This window comes from Acipenser ruthenus, chromosome 6 (assembly GCF_902713425.1).
Source record: "Acipenser ruthenus chromosome 6, fAciRut3.2 maternal haplotype, whole genome shotgun sequence".
NCBI lineage: Eukaryota > Metazoa > Chordata > Actinopteri > Acipenseriformes > Acipenseridae > Acipenser > Acipenser ruthenus.
The window spans coordinates 45760974-45785655 of record NC_081194.1 but is presented as its reverse complement, the minus strand read 5'-3'; the positions used below and the strand labels follow the sequence as shown (position 1 = coordinate 45785655).

Sequence of the window (24682 nt, the reverse complement as noted above, 5' to 3'; positions counted from 1 at the left end):
TTATGGCATTTTTAGGACAATATAAAAAGTGTGGCTTGTTTTTTCTATCTGATACGCACCATATAAAATCAAACCAGAGGGTGGTCTCATAACTTGGGTTAGGATATTCAAAACAAAACTGTAGAAATTATTTATATTGCATCTTTTTCTGCTTATTTTTGTTTAAATGTAAAACAAGATTATTACCATTTAAAAAAATAAATAACATCTTTGGTTTACTGTGTCTTTCAGGACTATAGTAACCCCTGACAAGCACAATTTTGCCTACTAATCTAGCTACCGAAGTCAGTGAGACAAATACAAGAACAAGTGCAGTGCATAAAATGTTTGGGGGGATAAATTGATGTGAAACTAGATTACACAAAATTGTAAGCAGTGGACTGAAGGGGATACAAAAAAAGTGCACTTCAGTTTTCAAAAATGATAATTATAGGAAGCATTACGTTTCTGAAAACAAACAAACAAACAAACTAGTCAAGTTTGCATTTCAGGTTTAGCCGCTAGAATGGATTATTAATCTGATTTTAAAGTCGCTGGGTTTTAGATAAAGAAATTCAATGTCACAGTAGCATAGCTTTATTTTATTCAATTGATATCTGTTTGTTAAAATCTGCAAAATCAAAATACATAAAATATATTAAACATTTTTCACGATTGTTTCTTTTGATACACAAGGTTCTTAATGCATCACTCATTGTATTACGATGTAAATCTCAATAGCAATATTATTTATCCCCTACCCGATATAAAATAACACATTATCTGATGGTGTCCTCCATGAAAACCAAAGTTGATACTTTCCAGGATTTGCAGTTCATTTGCAGACACCAGCGTTAATGCTGGTTATGGTTACCACTCTGATGGAATCCCATCTATATTTTGAAGGCTCATTCTGAAATCCATCTAGGTTTGATTTCATAGCATAAAACTAATACATTCCCCCCGACCCCAACCCTGAACAACGCAGTTCATTTTATCAACCTATTCCATATCAACAGCTGGATTTTAGACTGGGGAACCGGCCTGGACTGCACGGACCACCTATCCGTGGTTATCCTGGGATTTACCTCAAAGTGGTGGATTCAATCTAGGTACAACAGATTCTGTAAAATGAAGCTATATAGGTTGATCACATCAACTCCTAAGCTACAATGCAATTACAATGCTACACAAAAGAAGCTGTAGATATGCATCACCCTTATATTTTTTATAAGGGACAAAGCATCTATCAAATTTTATAAATGTTTCAATGGTAAGTTATTATGAACTTTGGTTAATCACACCACCAAGGGGCCAAAACAAGCTTCAATATTGGCACTGGCCTTATTCTTCACACCCATAATATCAATTCATAATGAAGACAGCTATACAAATCTAGTTTGGACTGCTTTCAAAACTACCCCACTAAGCATCACCTGCAGCAAGCTATTCAATTTACCAAAGAGGCCAGATCAAACTGTTCCATTCTGGGGTGTGCATCTCATCCATGGATTTTAAAGACATGTTTATTCATTTTGCCATAGGATTGGCTCACTAACTCAGCCTTGATCTTCCTGACAAGCACACGGATTCCCGCAGGATACTCTCCTGCTCCACAGTGCAGCCAGCTCCTTTGCAGAGTATTGAGGGGAGGAGAGCATGTCTGCCTGGCACTCCTTCTCACACAACCAGCCACTGTCCTGATTTGGGGGGGGCGGGGGGGGTTGGGGAGAAAAAACATCTCAGAATTAATCACACTGCCTTACAAATAGTACTGGAACAGATGGTGTCTGTTGTAATGTTAAGACCCAGCTCATACGCTTTTCTTAATGAATATAATATATTCCTCAATAGATAATTCTTCCATCATCAAATACAAGTTTTTATGAACAATCCATGCCCCATTTATCTATATGGCTACTGTGTATATCGAAATACACTGGACCAAAAATTTGTATCATGACCACATAAATGTATACACATTGCGGATGACAAGATTTGGAAATATTACTTCTCCAATTGCTTGGCCAGTCAGTGCATATTCATTTTACATTTGTATTTATTTTTTCAGTGGAAGACACTGACATTTGTTAATAAGGTTATCCCCATAAGGATAACCCACTGCTTGATTTTTTAGAGCAACCAACAGCACAAGGGAATCAATCAACTGGGATTGAATTAACCACCTACCTTTGGCTGTCATAGGATTATCCCAAAAGAAATAGGTTAATGCAATCCAGGTCGAATTCCCGGTATTGTAAAATGCTCTTAAATAAATAAATAAAATAAATAAAAATAAAAAACTGGGACTTTTCCCTACTTTTACACATATCATACTGTCCAGTCCACCTGAATATGTATTACCTGAAATTTATGAGGTCCAACAGCAGCCATCCAAATTCCCATACTGACATCTTCACCCTACATTTTGAATATAAAATGAATGTATATTTCATAACATATAAATGCCAGGGACATTTGCCCCTACCAAGGTTTTATATTCAAAATTACAGCTAGTCAGACACACAGCCTCCATGTACACCTTGATGTCCTTAATTCAAAAGTTAACAAAGGCTCCATGTCCTTGTATATGTTATGGACCGTTGCCAAAATTGGGCAGATGTCGTAATGCCCGCGCAGTTGGCAAATTTTATGTCATTTCGGCATCTGCCCAGGCAGTTCTTCAACTGCCCACAGCCACCCGGGCTAATGGCAAAGAAAGACTTTAGTGCACTCTGTTGTAACAAATCAAAAGCTAATGGAAAATAACACAGCAGTGTTCATCCTCTGGATATCTACTGCAGTTCTCAATAATAGTTCATCAGTCAAATAACTTTAATCATTAGGATTATTATTATTATTTATTTCTTAGCAGACACCCTTATCCAGGGCAACTTACAATTGTTACAAGATATCACATTATTTTTTACACATTATTTTTACATACAATTACCCATTTATACAGTTGGGTTTTTACTGGAGCAATCTAGGTAGAGTACCTTGCTCAAGGGTACAGCAGCAGCGTCCAACCCTCCGGTCATGAGTCCAGTGCCCTAACCACTACTCCACACTGCTGCCCTGAATTAGACCGACTGAAGTTTAATGAAATGCTGAGGCAACATGTCTTATTGCCTGCGATCTGATGTCAACTAATGAAATAATATTGTTTGAATGTGTAAAAAATATTTTCTACAGAACGAAAACTTTATAAGAAAACGTTTATAAGAAAAATACAAAACTTCATGCTGTTGATTAATGATTAATTAATATTGCTATGACAAATTAGTTTTGGCACTGCGTTCCCAACCCGATAACAAAATCATTATTTTAATTAAATCGAATATTCCATTCATTAAAAAAAAATGTCTTGTATATATTAACTTACTGTCAAGAACGTAATCTGTGTTGTTGCTTCTAAAAGTTACTGAGAATATGCATATGTGAACAAATACAGGGTGATGATGCAGAGATCAAGAGTAACCTGCTTTGTTAATGTATTTTATACATATTTTGTTTTAAATCAATCCCAACAGTAGCCGTCTGTCTTGAGCCTAACTAATATTTAACATTACTACGTTGTCAAGTGCTGCTGTTTATAAAAAAAAAGTATTTATTTATTTATTTTTTAACCTTTTTACCTTTTCGCTTTGAAGCAATGGACTATCTGCGACCTTTTTCGTTTTTGGATTGCCGTCTGAGTCTAAATGCCCCTGGATCGTAGCTCAATGTATGTGATCCAATTAAACATTGCAGGTTGTACAAAATTAATTTGCCACCAGTAGAAAGCAAAATAACTGTACACGATCTGCTGCAGTAATTATTGTAGAATTTTTTTAATTCATTTTGGACACTTGCAAAACGGTTCACTGGCTTAACAATATCAGTTGAGGTCTCCTAGAATACCAAACCTGCCCTGGATGCCCAGATGTACCAATCAGTAAGGAGAGCCCAGAGTGGTTATTGGCTGCTATTAAGCATCAATCAATAAATCCTGTCCAGTTTTCTTTTTGAAATTGAAACAAGCTTACAGTGCCTTGCATAAGTATTCACCCCCCTTGGACTTTTCCACATTTTGTAGCGTTACAACCTGGAAAAAATCTACATATTTTTTCAAAATTATTTACAAATAAAAAACTGAAAAGTCTTGATTGCATAAGTATTCACCCCCTTTGCTGTGACACCCCTAAATAAGATCTGGTGCAACCAATTGCCTTCAGAAGTCACATAATTAGTTGAATGGAGTCCACCTATGTGCAATTAAAGTGTCACATAATCTCAGATTAAATACACCGGTTTCTGGAAGGCCTCAGAGTTTGTTAGAGAGCATATCTAAACAAACAGCATCATGAAGACCAAGAAGCTATCAAAACAAGTCCGGGATAAAGTTCTGGAGAAGCACCAATCAGGGTTGGGTTATAAAAAAATATCCCAAACTTTGAACATCCCCCGGAGCACCGTTAAATCCATTATTAAAAAATGGAAAGAATATGGCACAACCGCGACTCTGCCTAGAGAAGGCTGTCCACCAAAACTCAGTGACCAGGTAAGGAGGGCATTAGTCAGAGAAGCAACCAAGAGGCCAATGGTAACTCTGAAGGAGCTGGAGAGATCCACATGCTGAGATGGGAGAAACTGTCCATGGGACAACTATAACCCGGACACTCCACAAAGCTGGGCTTTATGGAAGAGTGGCGAGAAGAAAGCCATTGCTGAAAAAAAACCCATATCAAATCCCGTTTGGATTTTGCCAAAAGGCATGTGGGAGACACAGCAAACATGTGGAAAAAGGTTCTCTGGTCTGACAAGACCAAAATTGAACTTTTTGGCCTTAGCGCAAAACGCTATGTGTGGCGCAAAGCCAACACTGCTCATCACCCTGAGAACATCATCCCCACGGTGAAGCATGGTGGTGGCTGCATCATGTTATGGGGATGCTTTTCATTGGCAGGGACTGGGAAACTTTTCAGGATTGAGGGCAAGATGGATGTAGCCAAATACAGGGAAATTCTAGAGGAAAACCTGTTTCAGTCTGCAAGAGACCTGGGACTGAGGCAGAGGTTCACCTTCCAGCAGGACAATGACCCTAAACACACAGCCAAAGCTACACTCGAGTGGTTTAAAAACAAGAACCTGTATGCCTTAGAATGGCCCAGTCAAAGCCCAGACCTCAATCCGATTGAGAATCTGTGGCAAGACTTGAAAATTGCCGTTCACCAACGGTCCCCATCCAACTTGACAGAGCTTGAGCAATTTTGCCAAGAAGAATGGGCAAAAATTGCAGGATCCAGATGTGCAAAGCTGGTAGAGACCCAAAAAGACTCACAGCTGTAATTGCTGCCAAAGGTGCTTCTACCAAGTATTGACTCAGGGGGGTGAATACTTATGCAACCAACAAATGTCTTTTTTTTTTTTTGTTCAATTAACTTTTGTGTCACAATAAAAAAATATGTTGCACCTTCAAAGTGTTAAGTATGTTGTGTAAATCAAATGGTAAAAATCCCAATTAAATCCATTTTAATTCCAGGTTGTAACACTACAAAATGTGGAAAAGTCCAAGGGGGGTGAATAATTATGCAAGGCACTGTATAATGACATCAGGAACCTGGACCGATACACAACTTAATTGGATTTAAGTGCAGGTTAAAAGTACACAAAATAGACCCTTTTCACGGTGAAGAATTCATTTCACGGCCATGAAATAGGTAGGGCGTTAGTAATGTACTGTATAAGTGTTAGTATATCCACGTGGGCGAAAAGCTTCTCTAAGCACTCCAGTATGTGACGCATTTTTGGTTGCGATGTGGTATATAGATTGATTAGGCCTATACATGTATGAAAGAGATATTCTACATATCTTGGTTGCAACGTGGGCAGTAAGTCAATTGTAACCAACAGCAAATAAAAAAAGAAATTATTTCCATGTGAATAGGCCATAATGTTAATGTAGTTTTAAAACTCTGTTTTTTTTTTCTCCTTTGGACAGTGGGATTGATTTTATTTTATTTTATTCTTAATTTACTGTTATGTTTACACTGAAAATTTGTCAGATTTTACACAAACCAAGGCAAAGGCTAGTGACGGCAGGAGTATGAAAATTAGAGAGTGCTACATTTAAATGCCAGTGTATTTATCAAAACATGACTTAAAACATTGGGATTTGTTTGAATGAGTTTATACTATGCTCTATAAAAAGAGGACTTAATGTTCCTTTAAACTGTTACACTTTTGCTTAATTCAACAGTCTTGGTCCGAATTTTCTCCATATAAAATATATGCATCCTGCCTCTTCATTTTTTAATTCTATACCATAATTTACTCATAACGCAACACTTAATACCGGTACCGAAGGGATAAAAACTATTAAAAAAAGACTAGTAGATAACTCAACACTGCCGCTTCACGTGACTGACCTCTGACTGGAAATGGATCGTTCATTCATTCATTCGCAACTACCATGTGCGGCTGGTTACAGAGTCAGTTCATAATAAATAACAGAAAATGTTTTTGAAGTTCATACTGCAAGTTTTTTTTCTGTCTTTTGTAGTATGCATTATAATTCATTTTCTGTCACAGAATTGCCGTTCAACAGTTTTTTCACTCAGCCTTTTTTATCTTGTTGTTTAGGCGTGGATGTGGAGAGCGTTCCTTTGAAAAGGGGCAGGACTGACAGTGATATGAACCAATCACAAGACAGACAGACTATTGCCTGGTGGTGTAAGGATGTGAGGGCAATAGTTAAATCTATTTTTGTTCTAATGATGAAGTTTTAACAGGCCAGAAATTCCAAGCACTGACTATATACACACACAAGTTGGAGGAACAGACAAGACAGACACCTTCAATGAACTCCCTAAAATAAGGTGATGAGCAATTTTCATCACAATTGGACTCCCACAAACAAATCATGAATCTAGGGACAAAAAAATATATATATATATATATATCTTTCCTGTACCTGGTATGACTTCAGGTAGTCACCATTGTTTGCCAGCCACTGTATGAGGTCTTTAGAAGCAACATAACCTGAGCCACAGGCAAAGGCTGGGTATGCAGGGCTTGCATACTCGAGCTCCTGCCACTTCCCAGTCCGGTCCACTGCCCAGCTCTGCCTGAAACTAAACACCCAAAAAAGAATGAATGAATAAATAAATAAATAAATAAATAAATAAATAAAATAAAATGACTGCACGTCACCCATCAATTGCTGTTAACGGGTTTACATGACAAGTAATCTTCATTGCATGCATGCCACCAATTAGTATTCCATTAACACCGACTTATGATCAATATCAGAATGCAATATGTAATTTTTTTTAAATTTTTTTTTTTTTTTTTTTAGAAGTAGCGAAAACATTAACAAAAAAAGTAACCACTTTATGTAAAGACTTATTTTTGTATTCATATTTTTATTTTAATATATATGTGGTACTACACTAGGTAAAAGAAAGTTCCCAGTTTCCATGCCTTGCCTGCAAGAAAATCGGTTCACTTGCCCTTCAAGTCATTTCACCTCAGTAGTGTCTTTGGGGTCAAATCATCCTACTGGCTGCAAAGCATGTCAGTCATTAAGGGGAAACAGCTGGTTGCTTACCGACAGGAAAGGCGACTCTGAAAGGTTGGGGTAAATGTCACCCTCCAGGGAAATTACCAAGGAAGTGTTAGACTATCAGAAACAAAGGCTTGTGCAAACTGATCATTATTTAACATAAGTTAGTATTAGTTATGAACATACATGCTTGCTAAAAACAGGTTTCTTTCAAAGATACACATCTGAGACCTCGATAGTGAATTGATGTGCATGGTGTGGAAAATGTATGGGTGAATAGCAGCATGCCAAATTTAGTCCACGTGATGCGTCCAACAGGGAGATTAAATGAGTTTGATCCACTTGCCTGGACTAACTTTATTACTGCTAATCCCAGGTGTGAACAAGTTATTGCCTCCCATAGTTAACTCAACCCAATTAAAGGGATAATTAGGGTCAGCTGTTTGAATACGTTGGTTAACAACCAGGCCTGATTTGGGCCAGCCCTGCCCAATATAAATCTGACTAAGTTTGGCCCTTACCATCAGAGTGAAGTTGTCAGCACACAAGGTTCTAGAGGCACATCATGCCACGAACAAAAGAAATTCCTGAAGACCTCCAGAAAAAAGTTGTTAATGCCATCAGTCTGGAAAGGGTTAGAAAGCCATTTCTAAGGCTCTGGGGCTCCACCGAACCAGTCAGAGCCATATTGTCCAAATGGAGACAGTTTGGGACAGTAGTGAATCTTCCCAGGAGTGGCCATCCTGCCAAATCTCTCCAAGAGCAAGGCGTAAAATCGTCCAGGAAGTCACAAAGAACCCTAAAACAACATCCAGGGATCTGCAGGCCTCTCTCGCCTCGGCTAAGGTCAGTGTTCATGACTCCACCATCAGAAAGACACTGGGCAAAAGTGGGATTCATGGCAGAGTAGCAAGGCGGAAACCATTGCTCACTAAGAAGAACATGAATGCTCATGTCAAGCTTGCCAAAAAGCACCTGGATGATTCTCAAGAGTTCTGGAACAATGTTCCGTGGACAGATGAGTAAAAAGTGGAACTTTTTGGCCGCCATGGGCCCTGTTATGTCTGGCGAAAACCAAACACTGCATTCCACAGTAAGAACCTCATACCAACGGTCAAGCAGTCAACCATGGCGCTGTGAGAGACTAATCAATAACTACAGGAAGCGCATGGTTGCAGTTATTGCTGCCAAAAGGTGGCGTAACCAGTTATTGAGTCTAAGGGGGCGATTACTTTTTCACACGGGGGCATTGGGTGTTGCATAACTTTCTTTAATAAATAAATGAAATATGTATCAAATTTTTGTGTTATTTGTTCACTCAGGGTCTCTTATCTAATTAGGTTTTGGTTGAAGATCTGATAACATTCAGTGTCAAAAATATGCAAAAATGCAGAAAATCAGACGGGGCAAATACTTTCACGGCACTGTATATATACAGTATGTGTGTGTATATGTTACAGGCATATTGTGAAATCAGGCATTATGTGAAATGCCTAATCCCGCATGGCCCGAAGTGGTTTATACTGCTTATAAACACGGCTGTCATTTGGGGGATGAAAAATAAATTAAAATAATTAACACATTTTAAAATTAAGACAAAACCAGAAACTTTTTTTGTGTATACATCCGCAGTGCGATATAGTCCCAACATCAAGAGGACTTAAATTGGTTGAATTCTATTTGCACTGCAGCGCTCGGAAAATGTTTCTTAAATCGTCTAATGTCCTGGTTTATATTTTCTATATACTGGTCTATGGGTTGGTTCCCATGATCATTTTAACTTGGTTCACTTGATCACATCAGCTAAACTATTTTAACCGGATCTTCTGATTAGTACGCTGCAACTGGGATCAATTTTCTTCAGCTCCTGGGTATTTTCTAGTCCTGCAGTTAGTCTGCCTGAAGTTGACTAAACCACTGGTATACTGCAATTGACCCTATGGAATTACTTTGTCAACTACAATGATTTTTCATGTCCACATTTCAGTTCTCTCCTGTAAAAACTTAATGACGCAGTTTACGTTTACATATTCCAAAGGGATTCAGAAATAACACTGAAGATGGCACCACCCACACCGTTGGTCTGCTGTGTAATTGCTACCAGAATTTTAACATATTTCAACTTGTTTACTCACTTTCCCCACCAAAAATTCCTTCTCTTCAAGCCTTTGTGCTTTATCTTCTTTATCATAGCATCCATGTTAATATAACAGTCGTCGTCAGTTTTTAACAACAAATCAAAATCTGTATTTAACAGACCTGTTGGGCACAAAGAGAAAAAAAAAAGTTGTATTAAAATGATAAATCTTAATTTAACAGTGTTAATTGAACACAAACTAGATGGGATTACAACCCTCATACCACATACTGTACTTCACATTGGAAATAGCACGAATAGACTTCATCTAGAGTTCAAAATTATTAAGCCTAAAACCTGAATTGTTTGACACTTCACAAACTTAAAACACACTCACACTCCTCCAGTGCAACAGTCTTGCACAAGAAACAAATGGAAATCAACCCTTAATTCAAGAATAGATTTGCTTGTACCACTCATAAAAGCGCAGTAGTTTAGAAGGCACATTTCTGTAGGTGTCGACCACATCAACGAAAACAATGTCCTGATGTGTGTGGCTCTCCTCCTCCAGCGAAGCATCCTCCTCTCTCAGTATAGCAGAGTGACTTCTCATCCGCTCAGGACGCCCTTTTAGCATCTGAGACAGTGACTCCGCTTCTGAAAGATTTTTGTTTACTAAGAAATTGATTCATTCAGCATTAGGCATACTTCAATTATTTATTTTTGAAATCTTGTTTTGATGCATCGTCAGTAAAAAATATATTCCTGCTGTGGCTGTAAATACCAATATGAGTATGATGAAATATTAGATCACCATGACCTACAAACACAATATGTACATAAAAGAAAATGTGACATTGCATCCAGACACATCCATATAAAACTCTCAATAACGTGTTTTAGCAGTATTCGTATATCAGGCATATTGTGAAATCAGGCATTTTGCAAAATGACTGCCGTTATAGGCATTCCGTTACACTATTTGACTAGTATTTAATGCCCTTATTGCTGAATGGCTATTGTGGCCACTTAATGTATTAACTGTTAGGAGTAGCAAACCCTTCACTGAAGTACTTCTGGTATCTACTAAGAGCAAGACAATTGAGCTATGGGAACACACCGTATATAGCATATGTAAATCCTCCAGCCAATCCGGGAACACCCTGGGTACTTCGGTGTGGTAAGACACCCTCTTCAAGCTGAAACAAACAGCCGTAAAGAATTAAAACGAGTTTCATTTGTGAATACCTCCAATACAAAGCTAACTTTGAGAGAAAAAATCAAACTGTTTTATCATGCAAGGCTACCCACCCTCGACAGTTTAAATATTAAACGATAATTTGGGACCTAACAGTACAGCTCTGGTGCCAGCTTCCAGGAGGTAACATGAAATACCAAAAACATTCTTACACATCCCTTTACTTGACTATAAACTTAATGGTTGTATGTGGTTTCCACTCCCTGTGTGAAATGTATGTGGGGATCTGTGACGAGGTACTCCCGCCCCGAGGTGTATTTTGTATAGTGTGTGTTATGTAGCCCGGGCGATTTAAAACGTATGTAGGCACAGGGAAGTCACAATTAGTTCACATGCAGATTCACTTACAAATATTCAATGGAATGATTCAATGGAATGATTCATTAGCAATCGAGTCCCAGCACAGCTGTGTTCAGAGGCGGAACAAGTGTCGGGAGGTGAAGTGAAATAACAGAGTACAAGTTCGTGCTGGATTTATACCAGCGAGATAATTGTGTGTTCTGTGTCTGTTTGTCTTGGCCACTGTGCCCTTTTGTTTGTGTTTACTGTTTTGTTTCTGGTTTGTTCTAACCTTTTATTTTGTTCATTTATTATTAAAACTTGCTCACCAGCACATTCAACACCAGTACTGTTGTCTGTCTAACTTCCTGGTTTGACGTCACCACCAGCCATCTTGTGACAGGGTCCTCTTACCTTATCATATGACTTACAGTACAGTAATAGCAGGTGATCCTATGACGCATTTGGAGTTGTCATAGTGCACACACATTAATACCATTTCCACGAAGCACAGAAATTAGTGACCAGCGCAAAAACTTGCATTATCCTTAGACAAACGTGGAGGTGTTGAAAGTGGTGGTTACTGCACCACTGTACAAGAAAAAGAAAGATGTTGCTTCACATTTCAACATTCCCACCAACACTTTCTCAACCATTCTGAAAAACTGGGGTACAATAATATAGACCTACGAATAGCAAACTGTAGATGCAAGTCGTCAGAGTTTCAAATTTGCTAAATACCCTGATGCGAGGACGACTTGCTTATCGAGGGCTCAGAACCCGAGAGGCGTAAGTGACATTTTTGTCAAAATGGCATATTAGATATCAAATTAAAGCTCTTGAGATCTATCTAGTGCCAAAAGGACCTAAACTACATTGAATAAAGTGAGAAAGTAATAAAGACACAACTGCAAAATCTAGGTGCCAGGAGGGTGTAACTAGCACACTTACATATAGTATAAGTATATAGTATAATTTATGAAATATGACTGTATATTTTAAAGACATATTGATTTATTAATTGTTATTCAATTGAAGAAAAACAAGTCTGAGATAGAACTAGTGAAGAAAACCACACCTATCTGCAATGGGTATTCGTTTCATGGCAATTGAACAATCAAAATCTTATTTTTGCTCTTCTGTAAAATTATGAAAATGTCACTTAAGCCCTTGTTTTGTGGTTTAAAAATGCCACTGATCAGAATGGGGCATACAGATTGTAAAAAGTTCACTTGCAACTGTATTTTCAATAAAATCCATAGTACTTTTAAATGTATAACACTTTTCATTGTACTGTAATTGAAATTAGATTTCCGTGTTTTACTGTAACTTCAAGAAACTGACAGTATGCATTTGGCTTAGACTACTTATAATAATTACTGATAGAACGATTTTTTTGCCAGTCCCTTGAAATTCCTATGAATGAGAGTTGACAGTTTAAAATAACTATAATTTAAAGAGGTCTTCAAAGCCAGCAGTCTACAATAGTTATTAAAAAAAGAAGCAGAGCACAGCCACTAATGCACATCACCGTCAGACAGGGTTACTTCACTTACATTTAAGAACTGACTTACTGTGGCAATTCTCAATACGCCGCCTCCCCTGTTAAATTTAACACCAGTGACATCTGCTGTATTGAGGCCCTCAGAGTCTAGGCTTTCCCAGACAAGTGTGCCTTCAAATCCCTGAAGCAAAAATAGAAATGGGAGTTTTTGTAAACAAAAACAAAACATCCCTGTAACATAATCTAAGGGGTATGTTATATCAGACCAATTAATTTGTAAGCATGAAGTAATATGGAAAAGTAAAAAAAAAAAATCTGTATAAATGTTATTCCCAGGGTTGCAGTGAAAAGACTGGACCCCACCTGTAATGAAAAGTTACTGAGAGAATCATGAATACCACTTAAAAGACCCTATATCAAAGCATGTGGTATACATCATTGATAAGGCCATAGGTTAAAGCAATGCAGTAATGAAAGGGTTATTTTAAGAAAATGAAAGAATACAGCCGTGTACCAAGCACCCACAAATCAAGCCTGACCTCAGGAATCACAGAGTATATATGGTACCAGTATAGTTTCACCCACTAAAAAGATCCTTATGTAGAGAATGGTACTTCCTTAAAAATGAATACATTATGATCTTGAACAAACCTTTGGCAAAATGAACTGCTCCACAGGTTTGTACCACAGTCCGTTGATACTGACTCCGAAACTGATAGGGCTGAACCGAGCAGTAATGATAGCTTCCTAAAAATGGTAGAATCAAACAAAACCAAAAATCAGTTATTAAATCCCACCACTGTACTGTATACAGTGCAAAACAGATACAGTCAACAGGTGGGGCAGAGAAAATGCAACTAAAGATGCTTTGGCAGGACATACCTCTTGCTCGAGCTGGTAAAGTTTGACAGTGACATTTCTTCTGAAATCCAAATCCTTTCCATCTGGGAATACCCCAAGCCGGGTGATTACTATGGTGTGAAGGACTTTAAATTCAACACTGACAACAGAAGCCTCTGAAGGGATGCAAGCACTTACGTCAGGCACACTCACTGCCTCAATTTCCTGCTCGATCACTGAAAATTACAAAATAAACAGATCTTAACACGTTGGCCACCGGGTACTGTACCTTGGTTCTTTTAATTAGGTGCTCAGTGATTTAAATAGTACCCAACTGGTCTCTCCAAATTCAAAAATCCACTTGGTTCAGTCTGTTCCAGGATGTAAAATTTGGTGCTGCTTTCAATATAAATAAATGTAAAATATGAATATCATGCTTTCATAATTTCCGCTTGGCAGCACACTGAGGATGTGTTTGCTTTTTGGTTTAGAAAGAAAGCTAGTATGCACCAACAACATTACATCATTTTCTCCATTCGTTTTTTAAAGAATAGTAACAATCAATTTATATCTATGATTTCAAGGATTTGCAATAAAACTGCAAACACGGAACCTGTGTGGTCCAGTGGTTAAAGAAAAGGGCTTGTAACCAGGAGGTCCCCGGTTCAAATCCCACCTCAGCCACGGACTCATTGTGTGACCCTGAGCAAGTCACTTAACCTCCTTGTGCGTTGTCTTTTGGGTGAGACATATTTGTAAGTGACTCTGCAGCTGATGCATAGTTCAGACACCCTAGTCTCTGTAAGTCGCCTTGGATAAAGGCGTCTGCTAAATAATCAAATAATAATAATAATAATAATAACAATAATAATAATAATAATAATAATAATAAGGTCTCAAAAAAAAAAAAAAAAACCCCACACACACACACTCTGAAAACCAATATGTCTCTTAAAATGGAATCCTTTACTTCAGAAAACCTTGAAGATCAAGATGCACTGCAAAATAATGTCAAACCCTTTGGTACGCCTTAAATCCTCCACAGGTTGACAAAATGCAAATCACTTTTGCACATAGGGAGAGAGTCAGTGTAATAAACTGCTATTGATTTTAAGGGCCACAAAACCCAAACTTGTAAACTTATCTGGGCTTACCCTTTCCTGCTTTGCTGTGCTGTTTTTCTTATATTTTAGTATATGAGTAATACCAATAGTCTTGGATTTTTCCACAGCGTGGCACATACTGTACACCAGGAGAGCCAGACAGCTGTGCCGGTATCAAAGCATCTTCTGCATTCCCTACCCACTACAACTCCTTTCCCAGAAGTGATTCTCTGATCAAAACCAGGGCAGTGCTCAGAGTCAGCAATAACCTACCTGGGTAAGTGAGATTGAGAAGCTTGCATGAATATGTGTCTTCCCTATCCTCCTCTGGTATATCACAGCCATTGGTGCCAACAATAAACTTCACAAGAATGCTGCAATTACACAAGGCACAAGTGAATAAGCTACACACGCCGTTACCCTGAAAGCTAACAAAATGCTTTTAAAAGGCTTGATTAAGATATTTTACATCACAGAAAAACATTTCAGCTCTTAGGGAAAGTATCTGGTTGATTACTGGCAGGAAAACAGGCTCTGAAGGGATGGGGACAATCTCACTCTCCAGACAAAATGACCAAGGAAATGTAAGACAATCTGAAAGGAAGACTTCCAAACAGCAGTCTCTAAAGTTGTGTGGGAGATAAACAGATAATGAAATAAAAAAAAATAGACGCCTATTATAAAAACTGCATTTTCAAGACCTACATATAGACCTATACAATGAATGCATGTGCATGGCAGGAAAATTAAGGATCACTAACATCTGTATAGAAATGTAATAACAAATTATCAGATTTAATTACCTGTAATAAAGCATGTATTTTGTGTTTTTGCAAGGTAAATTGTAAGTAAAAACACAGGATGACACTTCTTTCAATAAAACAACACTATTTTTAACTATATATTTTATAAAAAAATGTTTTACTGCAGTAACTGTTTGGTTAGTGTGGCTATTCTAGGTGGCTTTAACCACGCAGCATACGCAACAAATATTGTATTAAAACAAGCCCAATCTTCGCTATGACCGCAGATATCCTGAACTGGTCAGCCTTAAATGTCTGCTCACTGAATAATTAAATTTCTCCAAACATTTGCAACTGTGGTTGGCGATCCATTCACAAGCTGCTGTGTGTGTTTGTTTAATAAAATTCTCATGTGGCACTCGTCATTTCATCCGAAGTCTACATTGGTATGCATTATGAAGAGAAAAAAACCTGTGGAATATCATCAGATGTAGAACAAAAATGCACAACATTTTGCAATGGAAAAAAAGTGAGTATTTTATTAATAAAGATTAATAGAAGGTATTAATTTGGATTTCTATTTAAAATAAAATTATCCAGGTGTATACAAAAAGGACTAACTTAAAGCTCACAATCATGTTCAAATGTTTGCCAAAATATTACAGGATGAACGACTCCTACACAGTCTCCCATTTCTTCTAAATTGAGTTTTACAGATGACATTTTACAATGAATAACCAATGAGCTGATGAAAAATGTCTATTAAAACCATACATGGTACAACACTTTTAAACAACCAGTTAAAAAGAAATGGCCAAGTAAAAAAGTTACAATTGGAACCCCTTTCAAAAGCTGCAAAAGGCGATTAGGAAGGTTAAGATTTGGGCAGGAGACAAGTTTACCCAAATATTAGTGTGGTTAACGTGACCACTTTTTTCTTTTTTTAAAAAATTTGGAATCGCCAATTATTTCTTATTTTCTCCCCAATTTGGTAAACCCAATTGTTTTTATTTCAACCTGGCTCACCGCTGCCACCCCTGCGCTGACTCAGGAGGGACGAAGACGGACACACTCATCCTCTGAAACGTGTGCCGTCAGCTGTCCGCTTCTTTTCACTTTGCAGCCCCCACCCCAGGCAGCACTCGGCCAATTGTGCGGCGCCCCCTGGGAACTCCCGTCCATGTTGGCAGTGGAATAACCAGGACTCAAACCAGCGACTTCCAGGCTATAGGGTGCATCCTGCACTCCAGCCCCCAACTTGATCCTTTAAACTGCTGAACCAGGTAAGCAACCATGAGCCACCAGTATATGTGTAGGTCCCTGAATCTGCTTGAGGGCACGAGGAAAGCAGAGCAAGTGGTAACAGGACACTTAAAATAAGCTAAACATGTTATTTGCAGTTATGTGACATTCTAGGGTTTATGGTAAAATCAATTTTACAAACCGGTGTTGCAACTCAGGATGCTGCTTCAGGTGCCCAAGCCAGGTATTCCTTATTGCGTTTCTGAGATCATAGTTGTTACGAGCCGAAAGTACTCCCACGAGAACTTCACAAGACTGGACCTGTTGGTCTAAAACCCACACAAAATCATTGATGAACCTGTATTTCACAACACACAAACTCAACTAGGAAGAAGTTAATTAGCTGAACATGAGGTATCCACCACAGTAAATAAAATCTTTGTGAACTTCTAGAAATTTCATACAAGTTACACTTTTTTTATTAGAACATAATTGATCTGTAAGGCTTTCAACTGAATGTTTATGATGTGGAAGTCTTGGTACAACTTGTGCAGATCTGCTCCCTAAGGGTGCCCTTGCATCTCAAATGTTTTCCAGGCACAGAAATCTTTTATATACAGTGCCTATAGAAAATCTACACCCCCTTTCAAAATTTTCACTTTTTGTTGCCTTATAGCCTGGAATTAAAATGCATTAAAATAGGTTTTTTTTAAAAATGTATCTACACATCCTACCCCACAACTTCCAAGTGAAAAAAAAAAATTCTAGAAATTTGTAGAAAATTAATTAAAAATAAAAACTGAAATAGCTTGGTTGGATAAGTGTCCACCCCCCTTGTAATAGCAATCCGAAATTAGCTCAGGTGTAACCAATCGCCTTCAAAGTCACACACCAAGTTAAGTGGCCTCCACCTGTGTTAAACTGTAGCGATTCACATGATTTCAGGATAAATTCAAAGTTGTTTAAAAGCACAGATCAGGGGATGGGTATAAAAAAAATATCAAAGGCCTTGAATATCCCTTGGAGCACGGTCAAGACGATTATTAAGAAGTGGAAGGTGTACGGCACCACCAAGACCCTGCCTAGATGAGGCCGTCCCTCCAAACTGGATGACCGAGCAAGAAGGAGAGTGATCAGAGAGGCTACCAAGAGGCCAATGGCAACTTTGCAAGAGCTACAGGCTTTTATAGCCAAGACTGGTCAAAGTGTGCATGTGACAACAATATCCCAAACACTCCACAAATCTAGCCTGTATGGTAGGATGGCAAGAAGGAAGCCATTACTCAAGAAAGCCCACCTTGAACCCTGTTTGAAGTATGCGATTCTGTAGCCATGTGGCAAAAAGTTTTGTGGTCTGACAAAACTAAAATGGAACTTTTTGGCCTAAATACAAAGCGTTATGTTTGGTGCAAACCCAACACAGCGCACCACCCAAAGAACACCATCTCTACTGTGAAGCATGGTGGTGGCAGCATCATGTTATGGGGATGTTTCTCATCGGCAGGGACTGGGGCACTTGTCAGGATAGAAGGGAAAATGAATGGAGCAAAGTACAGAGAAGTCCTTGAGGAAAACCTGCTGCCCTCTGCAAGAAAGCTGAAACTGGGACAGAAGTTCACCTTTTAGCATGACAACGACCCAAAGCACACAGCCAAAGCTACACTGGAGTGGCTAAGGAACAAAAGGGTAAATGTCCTTGAGTGGCCCAGTCAGAGCCCCAACCTAAATCCAATTTGTGGCATGACTTGAAGATTGCTGTCCATCAACGCTCCCCAAAAAACTTGACAGACCTTGAACAGTTTTGTAAAGAAGAATGGTCAAATGTTGCCAAATCTAGGTGTGCAAAGTTGGTAGAGACCTATCCCAACAGACTCACAGCTGTAATTGCTGCCAAAGGTGCTTCCACCAAGTATTAACTGTGGTGGAGATTTATCCAATTATGATCTTTCAGTTTTGTATTTTCAATATATAACTTTTTTCCCCTTAACAGTGTGGAGTATGGTGTGTAGATAAGTGGAAAAAAATCCTCATTTAAATGCAAGAAACTCTGAGGCACTGACACAACAAAATGTGAAAAAAGTTCAAGGGGGTGTAGACTTTCTATAGGCATTGTAAATACAACGGTGTGCAAATCATATCCCCCTACGCCCTGGATAACAAGTTTTACCATTATACTTTGCCCTTCAACAAGTACTTTTTTTCTTTTGTTACATCATTCTGTTGCTAGAAAAACTCCTGTAGATTTCTAGGGAGTCACACAAGGTCCTGAAAACTCTAAACTAAAGAAGTCTTGCACATACAAATGAAAATTAAAAAAAAAAAAAACCTCAAAGTAAAAATACAGAGTACAACAAATACACATATCCTTTTATTTCACAAACCCAGTCACACACAGTAACAAATGTATTTAAATTAATGCAAGACTACTAGGGCAGCAGTGTGGCGTAGTGGTTAGGGCTCTGGACTCTTGACCGGAGGGTCGTGGATTCAATCCCAGGTGGGGGACACTGCTGCTGTACCCTTGAGCAAGGTACTTTACCTAGATTGCTCCAGTAAAAACCCAACTGTATAAATGTGTAATTGTATGCAAAAATAATGTGATATCTTGTAACAATTGTAAGTCACCCTGAATAAGGGTGTCTGCTAAGAAATAAATAATAATAATAATAATAATAATAATAATAATAATAATAATAATAATAATAATAAATTACCTTTGTCTACAATAGGAGCCCAGTAAAGTTTGACCGCCAGCTCTAGGAAGAATATTTAACAATAAAAATGACAAAAACCTTGAAACTATTTTACATGCAACGGTTTAGCAATTTCTTTTTTAAAAAGCTACTCTATCTCAGATGGTTGGCTGTAGGTTTGTAAAGCTACAGAATGACAATTATTTTTAATACAACTTTGCACTGTGAGACCGACGGCCATTGAAACACCCACAAAACTAAATTTATTTTTATCCAATAGCCATATAGGAAGCCAAAATGTATTAAACAGTCATTGCCGTTCTGGGTAATGTAGTTGAGAAACAAATCCTTGAACCCTTCCACTCCGGTGAACATTATACCTGTTTGAGGTCCGATTGGCATAACGTGACTTGGCTTGCGTAACAGGACAAATAACCACTGAAAGTATACCAGGGCACAAAATAACCAATGGCACCAGCGAAAATTGCCTAAGTGCCCAAGCCGCTTCCCGCAATGCCTATCAAAACAAAACACAAAACAACAAAAAAAAAAACTTACGGCAAAAGTTGCCTGTAAACCTGCCCGTCATTCCCACCGGTGTCCATCTGATCTACAACCCATTCACAACCTAGCTCAGCGTCAGCTGGCCCATTCTCTGTTTAATCTCGACCTACAAGAAAGTGACTCATTATCATAATGTTTTATTGTTACCATTCTTTTTACTGTGCACCTCCCAGCACTAAACCACGAGAAAGACATACTGTATCATTGGTTAACGAAGGTCAAACAGAGGGACGCTGTTAGACTGAGCTCAATATTACCGTGCTTCAAAGAATTTTCAATCACACGTGTTCACTGGCAGTGTCACCATGTGATTTTTGCGTATGTGAGCACCATGTTAACTCAAAAACGTTAAATCAACAAAGAAAAAGTGAAGCTGCACACTCAAACATACTCCTAAAAGTTTTCAAAATTTACTGAGAAAGAAACCAACGTTTCGGCTGCAAAGCCTTCATCAGGGTAATGTTTAAAAAGAGCGAGCTGTAAAGCGGCAGCAAAGTGTTCGGATTTACCAAATGTTCACGTAAGCAATGATTGCACAACAATTCATCCCTGACAACAATAATAATAATAATATTAATGTGAAATTACAGTACTGCAGAAAGGACGAGATTAGACAGAGTTAAATTGAATTGTGAGAGAACGGGCTTAAAATTGCAATACTTAAAATGCAACGGTGCAATACACATTTTGACTCCTTTCAGGTCTTCAGTGTATATAAATTTCTAATGTATATAACATTTCAATGACTGTTGCTGTTTTGTAATTTGGTGTTATCCACCCCCCCACCCCCCCCCAAAAAAAAAAAACAATGCTAAAAATTAACACACAACAGGTAGACAATTTAGTTTCTCAAATTTACACACAAAAAAAACCCCGAGCAAGTAGCAGCTCCCTGCATTATGAAACGAGTAGGAGAGAACATAATAGTGAACGAAACACAATCTTGACAAGTGCGTCAATTTTCGTTTCAATTTATTTTTGTTTAATACACACTCACCACCTTACAGTTCTGCTTTTTAACTAGTAAAACGTGTGCTTTCATTAAAGGGGTTAGAATTTGTATGCTGAAAAACAACATACCTTTTTTCCCACCCTGAATCGAGTGTCCAGCAATGCACCATAACAAAACTAAATGTTTTGTAACTGTAAATGTCCAGAATTGTGAAACTACATAAAGTCTCTCAAATGTAAACTTCTAACATTATGCACATCCAGCTGTTCATTGTGATAAAGAGCACTCTCCATTGCCTGACGAAGTGTCTATTTTGAGTTTTGTTTTTTCCCTCCAAAGCCGCGTTGTTTGCACAGGTTTTGTAACCACGGTTTGCAAACTACCCTTTGTATTGTTTCATTATAAAAGTTTGTTGTTTTTAAATTGAATTTTTTTTATACCATTTTATTTTTACTATGGAAAAGTGACCTATATTTAATGTTTGTAACCATTAGTGTGTGAATCACTCAGAAAACATTTTTACGTTTGTTTGAATTAATTTCATCAACATAATAGGCTCTCTTTCTTTTTTGTTGCTTTATGAAGGAGTATGAAATCGCCTTGGTGCCCTTGGGTTGGATTTACGTTTAGCCTTTTTGCCCCCTAGAACTGCCTTGGTGCCCCTGAATGTTCACGCCTAACGAAGGCAACAACGCCTTGACCTTCAGGACCTTAACTTCATGCCCTGGTATACTGTATACCTTTCTAAACAGCTCACAATTTGAAGATGAAGATAATAAAGTTTTCATTTTATCATGAAATATACCCTACGATTATCTAGTTTGAATGTAAAAAATAAGTTTTAAAATGTACTCAAATTCATTTCTTTAGAAATGTCTCCATAAGTGTAATTTAGTGATCCCCTACCTAAAAATTGTAAAAAGTATCAGTGGTAGCCAAAACTCACAGGAAGTAGTATCAGAAAGAATTTTATAAATACTGGTTTTCATTTTACACCAAATTGTTTGTCAGGTATGTAATGTGAAGTAGTTTGCCATCAGATTGATCTGTCAACTCAACAACATCTTCTCTATACAAAATAATAATTCTCTTTCAGGACGGTAAGCATTCTTGGTTATGTAAAGCAATTTAGTACGCTCTCCGGTAATGCTGCGCTTTAGAATCATGGTATACTGTAATCGAAAACCAAAACCTTATCACCACCAATTGATTGTGTTCCTTGTTTAAAAGCAAAATAATAAAGTTATATTCTATTTGTGTGTTTTTTTTGTGGGACGGTGAGAAGGCAAGTAGATTTTTAAGAGGCAAGCAGATTTTTCTAGCATTTTGTCCCTTGGACAAAAAACTGTTTTTCAAAAAATGCACACCCCCGAAATAAATCGTGTATGCAGGAATTACTGGTTTAAATGTAATGTACAAACAAAATGTGGTCAATTTGTGTTTGCAATTTTAGGACTTGACATAAAACGCATGTAAAACAAATGTAATTAAATAAGAACAACTGAAATCAGTTATCTATCACAGGGTCAGGACAACGAATTAACACCTGGCAATGTTTTCCAAGCTGGACCATCAATGTATTTACATATACTGTGCGCTGTTGTTCAGAGTTTGGGGTTTTGAATTGAGCTCTATTTGTACACTTAATTTTCAAAGCCGACGACTGTAGAAGAGGCCATTTCACATTGCTAATAATGTATTGGATTGAGGCCCCTGGTTGCGGGGGGCTTTGAGTAAATACAGTTGGTAAATCCAGGATCTAGACAATAAGGTCAATGTCTCCTTGGGTTTTCTACGTTTACTGTGAAACTTGGCTAAAAGTGTATGTTTACATGTCTAAAATTAGAAAGCACAATCGTTATAGCAGCATCCTAGTGGAATACTAACCCACATATTTTGGGAACTACACATATACAGCAGAAAAAAAAATAATACGATTTAAGAAACTCACAGTCGCCCAGTTTCCAGAACAAGAGAATTATTGTTTTTGGTGACTCGTTTTAATACTAGCAGTTCAGCAGCACGGCAATGTAACAAGTTATACATATCTATTTCTTTATTAAATACAATATAGTTAAAGGTCAAAACCAAGGTTTTTGACCTCTTTTTTATTAGAACTTAAGGAGTTAACTAAATGAAAACCAACCACCCACTTCTATATAAATAATAAAAAAGTCCAAGTTCAGTACTGTACTGTACCTGTATGCAGGAGATCCAGAAACGAGGCGGTTTTGTTTATGACCATCAAGAGGTGCACCACTACCGCGACAACACACGGGCACAGCAGCAATGCTAAGCTTCGCATCGACAGTTTGTAAAAATGCCACGTTTTAACGTATTCTCTTTATCACCAGCTACAATAAATCAGACGTGACCACAGCACAGCTCTATATCGGGAGACCTGCCGAAATCTGCATGCCTGGCTGTTGGTTTTACGTTTGCTGTGGAACGTAACACCAATCAGAAACCAGTTGATTCGCAGTGTGTTTAGGGATTTGTAGTCTTTTACCGCAAATGTTGACTTCCTAAATTGAAAGTTTTTAAAACAGGAAGGTAACTTACCATTATAATTTTATACTTTAAGTATCAATAATACTGGTAATCCCATATGATTCTGTTTAATATTTCAGGCGTTACAGAACTTCACAATATAATTTAAGCTCCTAATTCTGCAAGTAGGCTTCAGTAGTTCAGGTAAAAGGAAAGGACCATTTCTTAGATCATTTTTTTTTAGTGTCACTAGCTTTTGACAAGTACAGAAAAAAATAATACACCCTTTACAATATGTTGTGTGCCATATGGGACCTTATTTTGAAGCAAGTGCAAAGGCAATTTTCAGACAGGAATAATAGTATTTTAACTACTACACAACTACAATAATTTAGCTGTACCTTCCTACAACTTAATTGCTTCTTGCTAGTTTTATTTTATTCCTCTCAGAAATGTGGCAATTTGCATTAAAATATGACGTGAACATGCTTGTACAGAAATGGAAATAATTGGACAGTCATTGGTGCAACTTTGCACCGGTGGTGACCCCTCGCCAAGGGTTTCAGCGGACAGGGGTGCAGCTGGACACAAACAAGGGACGGGGGGGGGGGCTGTGATTGGGCCTCCTCGCCTGCTCTATTCCTTCTTCACTTCGAATAGCTGGCACACTCCACTATATTGTTATACTGGTGGGGTCTAGTGGATATAAATTGCCTCCTGTGTTTGTATTGTCAATTATGTATTTTCTGTGTTTTGTGTTGAAGACTTCCACCACACCCTCCTGCTCAGAAGCAGGGTCTGTTCAATTGTTACTTTTTCTTATTTTTTGGCGCCACTATGTGACTGGTAGTAGCACTGTTATAAAAGCCCGGAGCGGGAGTGTTCGGGGGCTCTCATCTGCCAGCTGGAGAAGGGAAAAGTACTGCTGGACTGTGTTGCCGTTGGAGTTGACTACACAGAGGGCCCTAGTCACAGGGACAGGCCCTGCAGTGCTAACTACAGCCTCTGTGTTTTTATTTTATTGTTAATAAACCACACTATTCATTTCATTTAAACTGGCTGAGTCAGTGTATCATCCCCTGCCACCACATAAAGCAAGCCTTTGGTCTCCAGCCACCCTCCGAGGATCTGCGAGATTCACGCAGCGACCTGCCAGGAAGTAAGCCGACCGAGATGAAGTAGTGGTTCATATATTTGTACTATCATGTCCACTGATAAGAGAAAAGGCCTCCATCCCAACTTTTACTGCCAAGTTCTCATTCATATTATAATATAATGAGGTATTGAGAGTAAGATCATTTTCTCTATTTCCTAGTACCGTGAGGTACTTCTTGTTAGTTAATATGAAAAATATACATTGTAGAGAGACCTTGGATCCAAAACCGCTTGACCAGCAAATCCTGCTTTTGGAT

At 38.1% G+C, this 24682-nt stretch overlaps 1 protein-coding gene across 1 annotated transcript; it reads right to left on the bottom strand.

Annotated features, from left to right (window-relative positions):
- Window positions 1-560: 560 nt before the first annotated feature.
- Window positions 561-23220, bottom strand: b3galnt2 (beta-1,3-N-acetylgalactosaminyltransferase 2). Its single transcript, XM_059025436.1, has 13 exons — window positions 22980-23220; window positions 16774-16900; window positions 14860-14960; window positions 13526-13719; window positions 13295-13390; window positions 12714-12824; window positions 10723-10801; window positions 10076-10259; window positions 10002-10003; window positions 9661-9784; window positions 6935-7094; window positions 2344-2400; window positions 561-1679 (listed from the first exon to the last, which is right to left on the bottom strand). The coding sequence occupies exons 1-13, from the start codon at window positions 23083-23085 to the stop codon at window positions 1539-1541; spliced, it is 1482 nt and encodes a 493-aa protein (XP_058881419.1). The 5' UTR covers window positions 23086-23220; the 3' UTR covers window positions 561-1538.
- Between the last annotated feature and the right edge of the window lie 1462 nt (window positions 23221-24682).